This window comes from Gymnoscopelus microlampas, assembly GCF_963454915.1.
Source record: "Gymnoscopelus microlampas genome assembly, chromosome: 13".
NCBI lineage: Eukaryota > Metazoa > Chordata > Actinopteri > Myctophiformes > Myctophidae > Gymnoscopelus > Gymnoscopelus microlampas.
In genome coordinates, this window is record NC_139950.1 from 34,919,533 (window position 1) to 34,931,949 (window position 12,417).

Consider the following 12,417-nt stretch of genomic DNA (forward strand, 5'->3'; position numbering starts at 1 on the left):
AAACCAAAACGAGAAAAAAAGGAATTAGGAAAGAAAGCAAAAATAAATACATTCAGAAGTAGAGAGAAAAATGAATGATTCATATTTTTTTATCACAGCTGCGCAATACACTAAAGAGTCCTCGAGAATCCTTAGCCGCTCATCAACGTACACAAGTAGCGGCTGACTGAAGATCAAGTGTGCTCAGTCAACCTATGCCAGCTAAAAAAAAGAGACTCTTACTGCAACTCCGTTATACATCAAAAAACCCTTGAAGTCATTCTTTAGAATCCTCTACTGTACGTGGCGCCCTGAGATATCTTCACCCGATGACTAGCTAAAATGCAGACATCAATCATTTCTCATGCCTCAGCAGAATTGTTGTTGTTCTGAAAGGAATGTTGCATGACGGCCACAGGATGAGTTTGCTGCTGCCAGCTTTTTGCACACATGCATGCACACACTACATACACATGTATATACACAATGCCGGTGGGTTCACATACAGTAGCCTTTACCAGTGGTTCTCAAACCTTTTCATGTCAAGGACATATCAAATTGATATGTATTTGGCCACGGACCCCAATCCAAAAAGGTTTTGTGACACAGAAGACACAAATTATTCTAAATGTTTCAAATTTAATATATTGCATAGTAAAACAATTGCATATGTTTGTGTTCACAGCACGGCACTGCTATTTTTGAATAGCCTACGCATTTAATATGGATTAAGTGGTTAAAATGACTGTGACACTGCATTAAAAAAAACACAAAATAATGTGTTTATAGCCATGTGTCACGTGAAGCTTGACCAATCACTTTGTTGACGGGTCTGACCAATCAGAACGTTGACGGTGAACACGGACAAAGTCAGGTATAGAGCAGGATCCGCTCTATACCTAAAGGTATAGAGCGGCTAGCGCCGCTAAAAGTAGCTGGGGACCCCCTGGAACAACTGCAAGGACCCCTGGGGGTCCCCGGACCCCACTTTGAGAACCACTGGCATATACAGTGAGAGACAACAAACGGAAAGAAAGAGAGACAGGGAGAGAGAGAGAGAGTGAGCGAGAGAGAGATTTTCAACTTTTTCAAGTGCACCTATTTTTCTTTCCATTTTTAAAGATAAAGGTCAGCTGAGCTTTTCTGGGACAATTCCGACGGGAAAGCGTAGTTTATTCTTAATTTCTTTGTTCCAGCAGTTTTGGTGGCATTTTCGTAAGATGCCCTCACAGGACACCCACAGTTTCCTTCCTGTGTGTCCCACTTGCTTTATGAGCACATAATTGAGCGTCATTTGACTGTTTTGAATGGCATTACTCCAATGTCAGCAGTGATTCACATTCTCTCACACACACGCACGCACACACACACACGCACGCACACACACACACACACACACACACACGCACGTACACACACACAGCCGGGAGGGACCCTTCATCACACAGGCTGTGATGAATCTCTTACAGCTGCCACACGCCCACCATGTCAGATCTCCACACGATGCTCCGAGCAGCAGTGCTGCTCGGAGTCAGTGTTTGACTTGCACTATGACACTCTACCGAGCACATTTAGATAAAACAGTGAGGAAACGACAGGCCTTTCCCATTTTCAATTCCAAATGTCAATAACAGACTGCGGCATGCGGGCACCACTCCGCCTATAAACACTTTGCTCTGTTTCAGGCCTGTTTGTTTTGTCCCCTCTTCTCTCCTGCCTTCCATCTTTCCCTTCCTCAGAAGACTGTGGAATCTATCGCCAACATGACCGTCTGTGGCTTACAGTACCCTGCATCAGATAAAACAAATTGGCATCAGACCCAGGGTGAAATCCGGTATTACACTTTGGGTACGCCTTATCTGCCTGCTGTTTACTAAGGAACAGTCACATGGCCTGTCACCTGCGGCAGCCGTTATCACGGCGCCCCAGGCAACAGGGGCGGAATGCTAGAGCAGCAGCTCCCAGGTCTATGAGTGTGTGTGTGGATGTGCATGTGCACAACATGTGCGTGCATGTGCATCCACATGCTCATAATGGCCGCGTACTGAGAGTCCGGATCAAAAATGTGCCGGGTGGATAGTGTGTGCACGTGTATGTGCGTGAGCAAGCCTTCATCTCCACCCCCCAGCAAGACCAATTACATGACATAAACAAAAGGGAGACACCAGGATAAATGTTTACACGTGATAATGATCACCTCCGCACAATTGGCAAGCAGCCATTAATCTTTCAGCGAGAGCAAGGTGAAGGTGGAGTGGTTAATTTATTCGTGAGATACTTGAGATGGCAAGCAGGCGCTTTGTTGGCATACATAAAAACAATGAGGCTAGTCGTGGAATTGCTAAACGTTTCTATCGCAATATGCGCTAAAGCCTGATTTATGCAGTACTTTGCAAATAGTTATAAATTCATCATTAAGCATGCATATCCGGATCCTGCTTGTCTTTGTGGGCCTTGTTTGAAAACAGCATGTCTCTCTGAGAAGGAGATTTTAAAGAAAGTATCCCTCAAAATGACGCAGTGGATTAAATATGCGCTAAAGCCTGATTTATTCAATACTTTGCTAATAGTTATAAATTAACCATTAAGCATGCATATCCGGACCCTGCTTGTCTTTGTGGGCCTTGTTTGAAAACAGCATGTCTCTCTGAGAAGGAGATTTTAAAGAAAGTATCCCTCGAAATGACACAGTGGATTTGAAATCTCTGGCAAAACAGTAACTGTAACTGTTTCCCGACAATTTGTTGGGGCAGATGACATAAATCCAGAGTGAAAGCAAACAACCCCCCCAAAAAGTCCCAATCACCCAACTGGAGAAACTATTACATGAATACACCAAGGAAACATTACAACTGTTGTGATGTATTTTTTAAATAACTTTTATACCCAAGATATGTGCGCCACACAAACAAACACACGCACACGCACACACACACACACACACACACACACACACACATTATATCTTATAGACAGCTAGCCTCCTGCAGCCACACCATAAAGCTCTTCATCATCAATATCAGTATATTAATGACGTTTTCCTTGTTCTATGTGCTGTGGAATAGGCCCGTTAGTGTCTCACCCTGTGGAGGGGGTCATAATGCAGCCACCACGGTCCACAGTCATCCTGCAGCCACAGCCTCGCTCAGGGGTGTCATGGTTCATGCCAAAGTTATGTCCCAGCTCGTGAGCTAAGGTCACTGCAGCACCCAGCGGGTTTTCCGAGTGATCCTGCAAATTAAGAAAACAAAGATGATGATAATAATAATAAAAACATAATTTGTATTGTCATTTCATTGCACACAGCTCACATTTTACTGCCAGGTACTGCGTATACATTGGTACTGTAGCAACTAACAGAACATCAAAGTATCCTCGACATAAGTAGTGGAACTCAAGTCGGCTCAACCTTTAAAAGCTTGCTCAAGGTTACAAAGTAATAAGCCGCAGGTCTAGTGGTAAGTACATTATTGCTTTATTAAAAAAAAGATAATAATAATCAGAAGGCATTTGCTCAAACTCCAAAGTCCAAATCCAGTTCCCATAACTGTCAATCCAAACGGCACCCTTGCTGTTATTCAATTAGCCATTCAGCTCATGGAGACCAGACTCCATCACAACGTGTCTGTCTTCTTTAGCCCCGCGGTCCCAAACACAGTGGCTGCTGCCGGTAGAAGCAGCTACTGCTGGGAACTTCCATCAACCTACAGCTCTACCGCTTGCTGTTGAACCGATAAGCCAGACAACTGCCCTTCACATGCGAGAAGGACACGGAGGATGAAGGTTGAAATCAAAACCGCTTAAAGCCCTTTCTACACTTCGCCTATTTGAAAATAGCTGATCTACAAGTTCACAAAGAATTTTGAAACTTTGCGGCCATAATGACATGCCCATAGGATATGCCTGGGTTAATATGGTTAACTTCTGCATAGGGAGGGAGAGAGACAGAAAGAGAGAAGGGGAGGACAATGAATAGAATAGATGGAACGAACGGAGAAGATGGAAGGGAGAAAAGTCATGCAGATTTGAGTTGCATGACTTTGTAAGGTGCTATATAAATGCATATTAGTATTAGATCATTATCATTATTATTATTTTAATGCCATACAGATGGATGACAGAACCAAGACTATGCTGTTGTAAGATGCAGAACACTGAGGATGGATGGCTGGATGAACCCACATACAATTACAATCACCCACCCATGCACACACTCACACGCACACACCCTAAAATTGTGATGGGAAACCTCAATGTTATTACACGCCTTCATTTAAAAAAAAAAGAAGAAAGAAAGAAAAAAAGACCAAAATATTATTGCTATCTCAGAGAAATACAGCTCAGCATAATCGATAGAGGGTAGATGTATATATAATATAATATACACTGGGTGACATTTCTGGCAATATGAACCTGGTATGAACCCAGTACATAATTATGTACACAACCACGTCATTCAATACGCTGATGATCTCTCTTCTACGTCTCTGTTTCTTCAGACCCCTCCCACGTGGTCACAGCTCCACCACAGAGCTCCAAGTGTGGTCTCTGTGCTCCTCTGTGGAGTATTACGCGCATGAGAAAATCACATGCTCCTTCCCCCGCTGGCGGGAGGGTCACATGTCAGGGTCGACGTAAAGCAGAGCTATTTCTTTCTGCACTGATTACAGAGCCTACGTCGTGGGACCCGCTTCCTGCCTTCAGAAAAGGAAGGATGGGAAACGGCGTCGGGGCCTCTGTCATGTTTATGAGTGGTTTGGGGTGTGGGTGCCGTCCGTGCGCTCATGGGCATGCGTATATCTGTGTGTGTGAGTGTGTGTGTACTGTGTTTGCGTGTGTTTTTCCACACAAAATGTATTTATACTTGCATGTGTATGTTTGCATAAGTGCATCTGTGTGCAATACATGTCTGACTGCTTCCTCACAAAGAGTGTAACCAGCAGGAATGGATTGGTTTGTGGCACACCACAGCCCCCCACACACCCACCTACTCGCTAGCCACAAGCCAGCGGTGATGGTGAGAACATGATAGGGCTCATGGAGATCAAGGGAGCCTTGTATGGTCTTTGGGATACATGCGATATCGTTTCCAGCCTTGTGCTGGAGACCACTACTGTATCTCATCCTTTCACCAAATATGATCGCATCATGCGGTCATGTTTCGTTAGATTTTACAACTTAAGCCAGGCAGCCCCACACATATCTGGATTAGCAAAAACTCAAGTTTATGTGCCAGAATTTTAACCCTTTAACTCTTTGAACCTGGCGTCCTGGCATGTCATTATAGTCAACCATTTACTTTTTTTTTTTTTTAAATGTCCTAATTAGATTTTTTATTCTACAAATTCACAACCCGTCGTACTGCGATGCCGTTCTACAAGCTCACAATGCGTCGCACCGCGACGCATTGTGAGCTTGTCAAACGATGGAGTGCATAGGGCTTAAGTGGTTAAATGTGTCAGTGCTGTAAATATGCAAGCTTACGAACTGTGAAATTGCGTAGGTACATATGGACTCAATAGAAGTCTTAAGGTTGATAATAACATGGTGGTGTACGATATTAGAAGCGGCTCATATGATCTGGCGGCTCTATAACTCGATATGTGGCCCTTTAATCTAGCTCCAAGCCAGCTGCAATCTGTAAGTAATGGGGAAGACAAACATCTGTGAATACCGTGCTAAAGCCATGGCCAGTAGAAAAACCTATTAATGCGTAAATACATGTTTTGGCTGAATTTTTACTGTAGTGGGCTGATAAGCCCCTGGTGATTTGGCACGGGTGTCAAGCGGCACCGTATGCAATGAAAACCACCACGCATTAAATCGATGATGTGTATTAAACTCCGTACCGGTGTGTGTGTGTGTGAGCATGATTGTGAGTAAACAATAGATTTTGATTTTAGTGCACGCTATATAGGAGTTGACATAAGCAATTTATTGCATCTCATAAAAATGTAAATATGGAATTGTTTAAACTCTGTGCCCGGAGATGATTTACCTCCCTACCCCACACAGCCTTTCCCCCACCTGCTAGGAGAGAGGGTGAATTGCCTCACTTATGAACCTTCAAACGACCTTAAACATGGTGTATGTACGACGTGTCTGTGGGTATAGCAGATATTTTCACACAATATGTCACTGTGCAGTGTGTGGGATTACTCAGTTAAAAAGGTGAGAGCATAAGGGGTCCTGGGAGTGGCAGCCATGGAAGTCCTCATGTTTACAGTCATCACTTCCCCAAGGACACTTCATAAACGCCCTCACACCCAACAATGAACACCTTCCCTGCGTTAAAACATGTCTGGACTGTGTTAGCGCACAGGCCCCTGAACAATGTCTGTGCTGATACAATCAGACAGAGGTGCAGAGGAAGAGTGGGCGGGGCAGAACCGGGTGGACGTGCGCTACTTAACATCAGTGGCGGACAACGTACTGAAGCCCAGTGCTTTTAGTCAAAGTAGAGATACTCATTGGTCAAATATTACTCAACTACAAGTGAAAGTTCAAATTGGCACTTGAGTTAAAGTACTGGAGTACTGTACTTGCTTTTAAAAATACAGAAGTATTAAAAAGTACAAATTAAAATACAGTGCATTTTCTTTTTAATGCCAATGCATTTCTGTATTAAGATTTTGACATTTCCCAAAGAAAGAATTTCCAGAAAAAAAGGCAACATAGGGGAAAATGTCACTATATTTGAAATAGGGCAAAAGTGGTTAAGTCATAACATACTTATTCCCTTCCTGGAAATGTAGTGGAGTCAAAAGTACAATATTCGTAGTATCAAAAAATACAAGTACTAAAGTAAAGTACAGATACTCAAAAAAATGACATACTGTAAGTACAGTACAGTACTCAGGTAAATGTACATCATTACTGTCAACAAAACTGGTCGTGCGCTACTTACCATGACAATGCCCCCGGACTGTTCCACTGTGCACATGCTCATGATGGGCGCCATGCCAATTGTTGTGCCCTGGAAGTAAACTCCGCTGAGGAAATGACAGAGGACAAAGAGTCAGGGCGAGGAACAGAACGAATATGTGCCAAGGTGAAAAGCGGTCCGTTTGTCTGAAATGCCCACATGTTTCCTTGTTACAATGTGTGATTTCCACCTGATAAGCTGGGCATTGTCGTGAGGTTTCTGGGGCAGCAGCTTGACTTTCCTCCAGTCCAGGAACTCGTGCAGGGTGGTGAAGGGATCTTGGGTGACGGGGCACTTGTCGACGTCGCTCCACACCTCGAGGCCAACCAGGGCCACGCGGATGTTGAGGGACCTGTAGAACTACGGTAGACCGATCAGAGTGGAAATAGAAGGAGTGTAAATGGAAGGGCCCTTCCATTCATAAACAGCCTTATCCTCAGTGTTAATCAGTGGTGTAAAGTAACTAAGTACATTTACTCAAGTACTGTACTTGAGTACAATTTTGAGGTACTTTTATACCTTAAGCAGAACATTTGAGTACTTTTTCCACCACTGGTTTTAATCTATCCCTTTGTAACTCAGAGAGTGTACAGCACGCTGCTACTTTGAGCCATCAACATTTTTTCAGTCCTCCCAGAATGCCTTTTCAATTGTAGTAGAACAGGCAGTTACTTGATAATGAATCTGTTAAATTGTGCTAGTCCTGAGTGGGTGAATAACGTGGATTCTATACAAAGACCCTTTTAATTATGTTCACAAGGGGAGTGCATAAGTCTGTCATGTCTACAGAACGCCTGTGCTCGCTGATAATTGGTCTTCTGACTGTACAATGCTTAATGTCCTACCTAGTCGGACATTAATACATCACACGGCCATCCCATTAATCTCTGCTGTCAGCACGATTTCTATTTTAAAAATGTGATTTATCCCTCCTGTGCAAAGGGAAGAGGGAATTTTTACCTTGTCGACGTAATTGGCTATCTCTGCCAGTCTCTGTTTCACCCTCTCCACGTCCTTCCCCTGTTTCTGGAACTGAACACACAACACTAAGGTCAGCTATGGTAGAAAGACACACATACACGGTGATAGACCTCAGAGGACCCCAGAATCATTATTTATTTTCATTCACCCCACCCACTTTGCAAATTAATAGCCAAGCGATTCAGGGGTCTGGTGTTGCCCTCTGAAACAGTTCCAGGTTGGAGAAACAACCGAGCTGATCGGTCTCTGTAGACAGGACAAAAGTTAGTGCTGTGTACGATGGTTGGATACGTCAATCACTAATGAGTGGTTAACCACTTAAACCCTATACTGTAGTGTAGTACCCAGGATCACTTAGCAAATTGGCATCGGGTGAAAAAAGGGTTACAAAATCGAGGGATACAAATTATAAAAAAAAAAAAAACCTATACTGTACTACGGAGCCCCAAAAGGGACATTTATAGGTATCTTTATTTTTAAAAGTGTTGGTTTATTAACTTTTTTTCAGTTTTTTTTTAAGTTGCTAGAAAAAAAAGAAAAAAAATGATACACCAACAAATATTCATCAGCGAATATTATTGGGGTAATTTTGTTTTAAGTTTATCTCGTTCCCACGAGCTCCGAACTAAGAGATAAACTTAATGCAGCACTATGTAACTTTCCTCTTCTACCGCAGATTTGAACCTGGATTCCTGCGCAAGTGTTGAATTTTTTACCATTCAGCTAATAGAACCGGCCTGCTTGCTCGGGGGATAAATTGAATCTTGACCATCAGGTCAAAATTCGTGTCAGATCCTGTCTGTGTCCAGGTGATACATGACCTTTGAGACGATCTAAATGTCTCAATAGAAGAGCAGGGAGACAACATACAACCACCCCAATTGTTTAAGTTGTATTGTATCAATATACTCTACCAAACAGATTGGACAAAATTACATTTTATTCATAAAAAAAAAGTTACATAGTGAGGTTTTAAGAAAAACTTTAATCAAAATTACCCCAAAAACTATTAGTCAAAAAAGAAATGTCACCAACTTCTTTTTCCCTGCTACCTAAAAAGTCGTTTTCCCTGCACCCTTAAAAAAAACACTTTTCAAAATAAAGCTAACCCTAAAAAAAGTTTTATCTACAGTTTAATGTCTCTTTAGGGGCTCCGTAGTATACTTAGTTGACCGGGGTCCCCAAGGGTCTATACTTGGTCCCTTCCTTTTTTCCCCCTGTACAGCAAAACTCTTTGCCGAAAATAGACGATCTACAAGCTCACAACGAGTCACATTTGTGACACGTTATGACTTTGTAGCCATTTTTGCAAATTGTTCGGCTATTTTCGCTGAATGTTCACTTATGTCCAGAAAAGGCATGCTAGGGTTCATGTCGTTAAGAAAAACCAAGCCCCCCCTCCCAAAAAAAATAAAAAATAGGCCCCAGGAAGCAGCTAACAAGAAGGCAATGTCACACTGAATAAGATAGTAATAACGAAATGGCCATTCAGTCCAAATATCAGGCAACTCAAAAGACAGTCAATTTCATAGACCAAAATCCCGATACTGTAAATGAAAAAAAAAAAAAAAGTATTAGGAAAAGCACCTGCAAGGTCGGTAATTAATATGAACGAGAACGCTTCGGACATTCTCAAAATAACACCTTCTGCTTTGTGTCAGGCACACTGTCAAGCTGCGACCATCTGGAACTAGGGAGTTCTCCTTGTGCGAGGGAAACGACTGGCAGGGCCACAGGGTAGTGGGTTTATTGGCAGATATGACAGCCTGGCGAAGCGTTGCATCCAAATCCAAGGTGAGACAGACCCTTCATTTCCATCCCACTGTGTTCCCACCTGTGCTGCTGCTGGAGGCCTATAACTACAGTTTCCAGCCGAGTCAGGCACACTAACGGATTCCCTTTTCTCAGATCTTCTTTTTATTTCATTTTATCCCCCTCACATTTCCTTCTTTTTCTTCCGGCTCGGGTCATTGCCATCGGCGGAGGGCAGTCAGGCGGAAATCCCCAGAATGAGCCCATCTCTGCTTACAGGAGACGTCTTCTGCATCCACATGGCTTTTCCTGTTTCCCGTCAGTTCCACTGGGGAATCATTCAGCACTTCCTGTCAAAAAGGGAGGGGGGGGTACTGTTTCCACCAGACCACACTCCTCGTTGCACACTGACCTAATTCTGCAGCCCGGGGGGACCTGCTTTACTGTTATTACAGCTCAACCCTGTTATTTATTTATTTATTTTGCCTCTTCCGCGACAGGCTGGAGGGCTTTTCCTATGCTGTCTTCAACTCTTATCGAGTAAACATAGGATTTGTGAATGGGTTAACGACACGAGGCAGAGCCCTTACCTCTCTGTTGTCCGCGACAATGATCAGCTCGACGTACTTGGTCGTCTTCTGAGCGTGCCTCTTGTGCTGCGAGTTAAAACAGAGACAGAGTGAGAAAAGGAGAAGTAGGCGTAGAGATAAGCAAGGTAGGGAACGTGAACAGATGGCTCACCGTTTCACAATTGAACAAGAATTCAACTTTCTTCGAGCTGTCCCTTTAAACAACACACAGTTCCACATGTGATTTATCACAGCTTTCTGTGAGTATAGTAAACTTCGTGATAAAAACCAAACAACTAGAACAGACAAATCACTATAAGCTGGTACAGCACAACCTACAATTTCATCATATTTTGTGGCACACTGCACAATTAAGGGCTGTAAGGTATTATATACAGAAAGTCATATTATTCATATTTGGACCCATAGCAACATGTTGAAGGATGTTTTTTAATTTATTCTGAGGTCCTGTCCACCTAAGGCAGTACTGCTTTAAAATCTTCTAAAGTCGAGACACATCGTGTGGGCCAAGGGCGGATTCCCCTTTACCCTCCCAAACTGCCTGACATACTGTATGCTGTCCCCATACCTCTCTCCTCTACACATTCTAATATAATCTTGTGATAGAAATAATCCTATCTCACTCTTATAGCAGTTTCTTTACACATGCCTCTCTTTCCCTCTCTCCCTCTCATCTCGTTTTATAATCCTAGGCAGGAATTTATTTTTTTGTAAATGACTCTGGAATTCAAAGAAAGGCCTTAAACTTAAATATGAAATGTCTAAACAGGGGGGAGTTGGTGTGTTTAATTTCCCCTGGCCAAAGGGAGAGCACAGCTTTGGGATGCTAAGGACAGATGGACCCACCCCTCCACCCCTTCAACCTGTGAAGTGGAAAACATGGGCCAAATGAAACTGGGCTCAGAACCCAGATAAAAACAGTGTCAAATTCAAGGCCAGACCTTCAGGCCCTTCTCTGATATGGACTCAGTGTATGCCCATTTACATTTGGTCCCATTGACCTTCCACAGGTTTGACACCTACAATACCAAACAACTGTAAAAAATAAATAAAAAAATCCTTCACGTTTATGATAGTAATACTACTGTGAAATGAATACTGTGTATTTCAATTTCATTAAAACTTAAGAGGAACAGCTGATCTCACCCTGGTGCTGAAGGACTGGAAGGGGCTTCTGACGTGGTCGTCAGGTCTGACAGAGGACATGTTGAAACCGTGGCCACAGGTCCCAGGGGTCAGATTGAGTTGCTCCCCTCGGTAGACGAGATGGGTACCATCATCCGAGCCAGACACGGGCTCCAGGATAAATGTCTTGTTTTCGAGTGCGATGAAACCCCTGTTGAGATAATAACACAAAAACACTTGAAAGTGTAACCAATCTAGTGACACGCCGGGGTCTGATGATGTCGCCCTGATAACTGTAATTGAGAATTAGATTGGACACGACCCCTGAATATGGAATATGGCGACGGCTGACACACATTTTCTCCTCACTGAGTCAACGCACTAACAGTGGGGCTGTCCTGCTCCCGACAGAGTCATGGAGGCCAACTAAAACTATGAAACAATTTGTCTTGGCACTACAGCCAAGCCACACATCGCTCCTCCAGCAGCTGTCGTTCTGGAGGAGTTACACAGCCTGGTGTGCAAAAAAAAAAAAAAAAGAAACAAAAAAAACGCTTTCACCTTCATAAATGGCTCAGTTATTACAGTAAAGCAACCCTGTCTGCATCGATTATTCACTTAAAGTCAGGTTTTAATATGCACACCTATTAAAATAAAAAAATTAATCACAAATTCATGACAACCTTAATGTTCCTTTCCATTAGCTTTTATTGCACCGTTAAAAGGCACCATAATGCGTCCACATTGTTGGGGTAATTAAGCAGCAGATGACCGTGCATCTACAAGCTTTTTCGTTAATGCCCGAAACCCACTTCGTTTGATAGCAGGTGGCCGTTAGTGGCAGACAGCGTAGGTGCCATTATGAGAGAAGGTGAGTGCAGATCATTAAGAATTATGCACTTTTGGACTTAACATACAGAACAGGAGGGGTGACCTGGCCGGTTCAGTTAGCTTACGTCGTGCCCCAAGAGATCCTGACTTGGTGGCCACTAGACCTGTTAAAATAGGGTCACTATGACGAGGACCTTGTGGCGATGACAGCAGGATGTTGTGGGTACTTTCATA

General features: G+C 43.2%; 1 protein-coding gene across 1 annotated transcript in view; it reads right to left on the reverse strand.

Annotated features, from left to right (window-relative positions):
* The window catches only part of LOC311058450 (disintegrin and metalloproteinase domain-containing protein 12-like), a 111,871-nt gene that overhangs the window by 35,085 nt on the left and 64,369 nt on the right, over window positions 1-12,417 (reverse strand). Inside the window, exons 6-11 of the mRNA XM_084075906.1 lie at window positions 11,374-11,563; window positions 10,228-10,293; window positions 7,865-7,936; window positions 7,095-7,264; window positions 6,887-6,971; window positions 3,062-3,210 (exon numbers count right to left, since the gene is read on the reverse strand). Of these exons, the coding sequence (XP_083932032.1) occupies window positions 3,062-3,210; window positions 6,887-6,971; window positions 7,095-7,264; window positions 7,865-7,936; window positions 10,228-10,293; window positions 11,374-11,563 (732 nt within the window). The remainder of the gene's footprint in view (window positions 1-3,061; window positions 3,211-6,886; window positions 6,972-7,094; window positions 7,265-7,864; window positions 7,937-10,227; window positions 10,294-11,373; window positions 11,564-12,417) is intronic.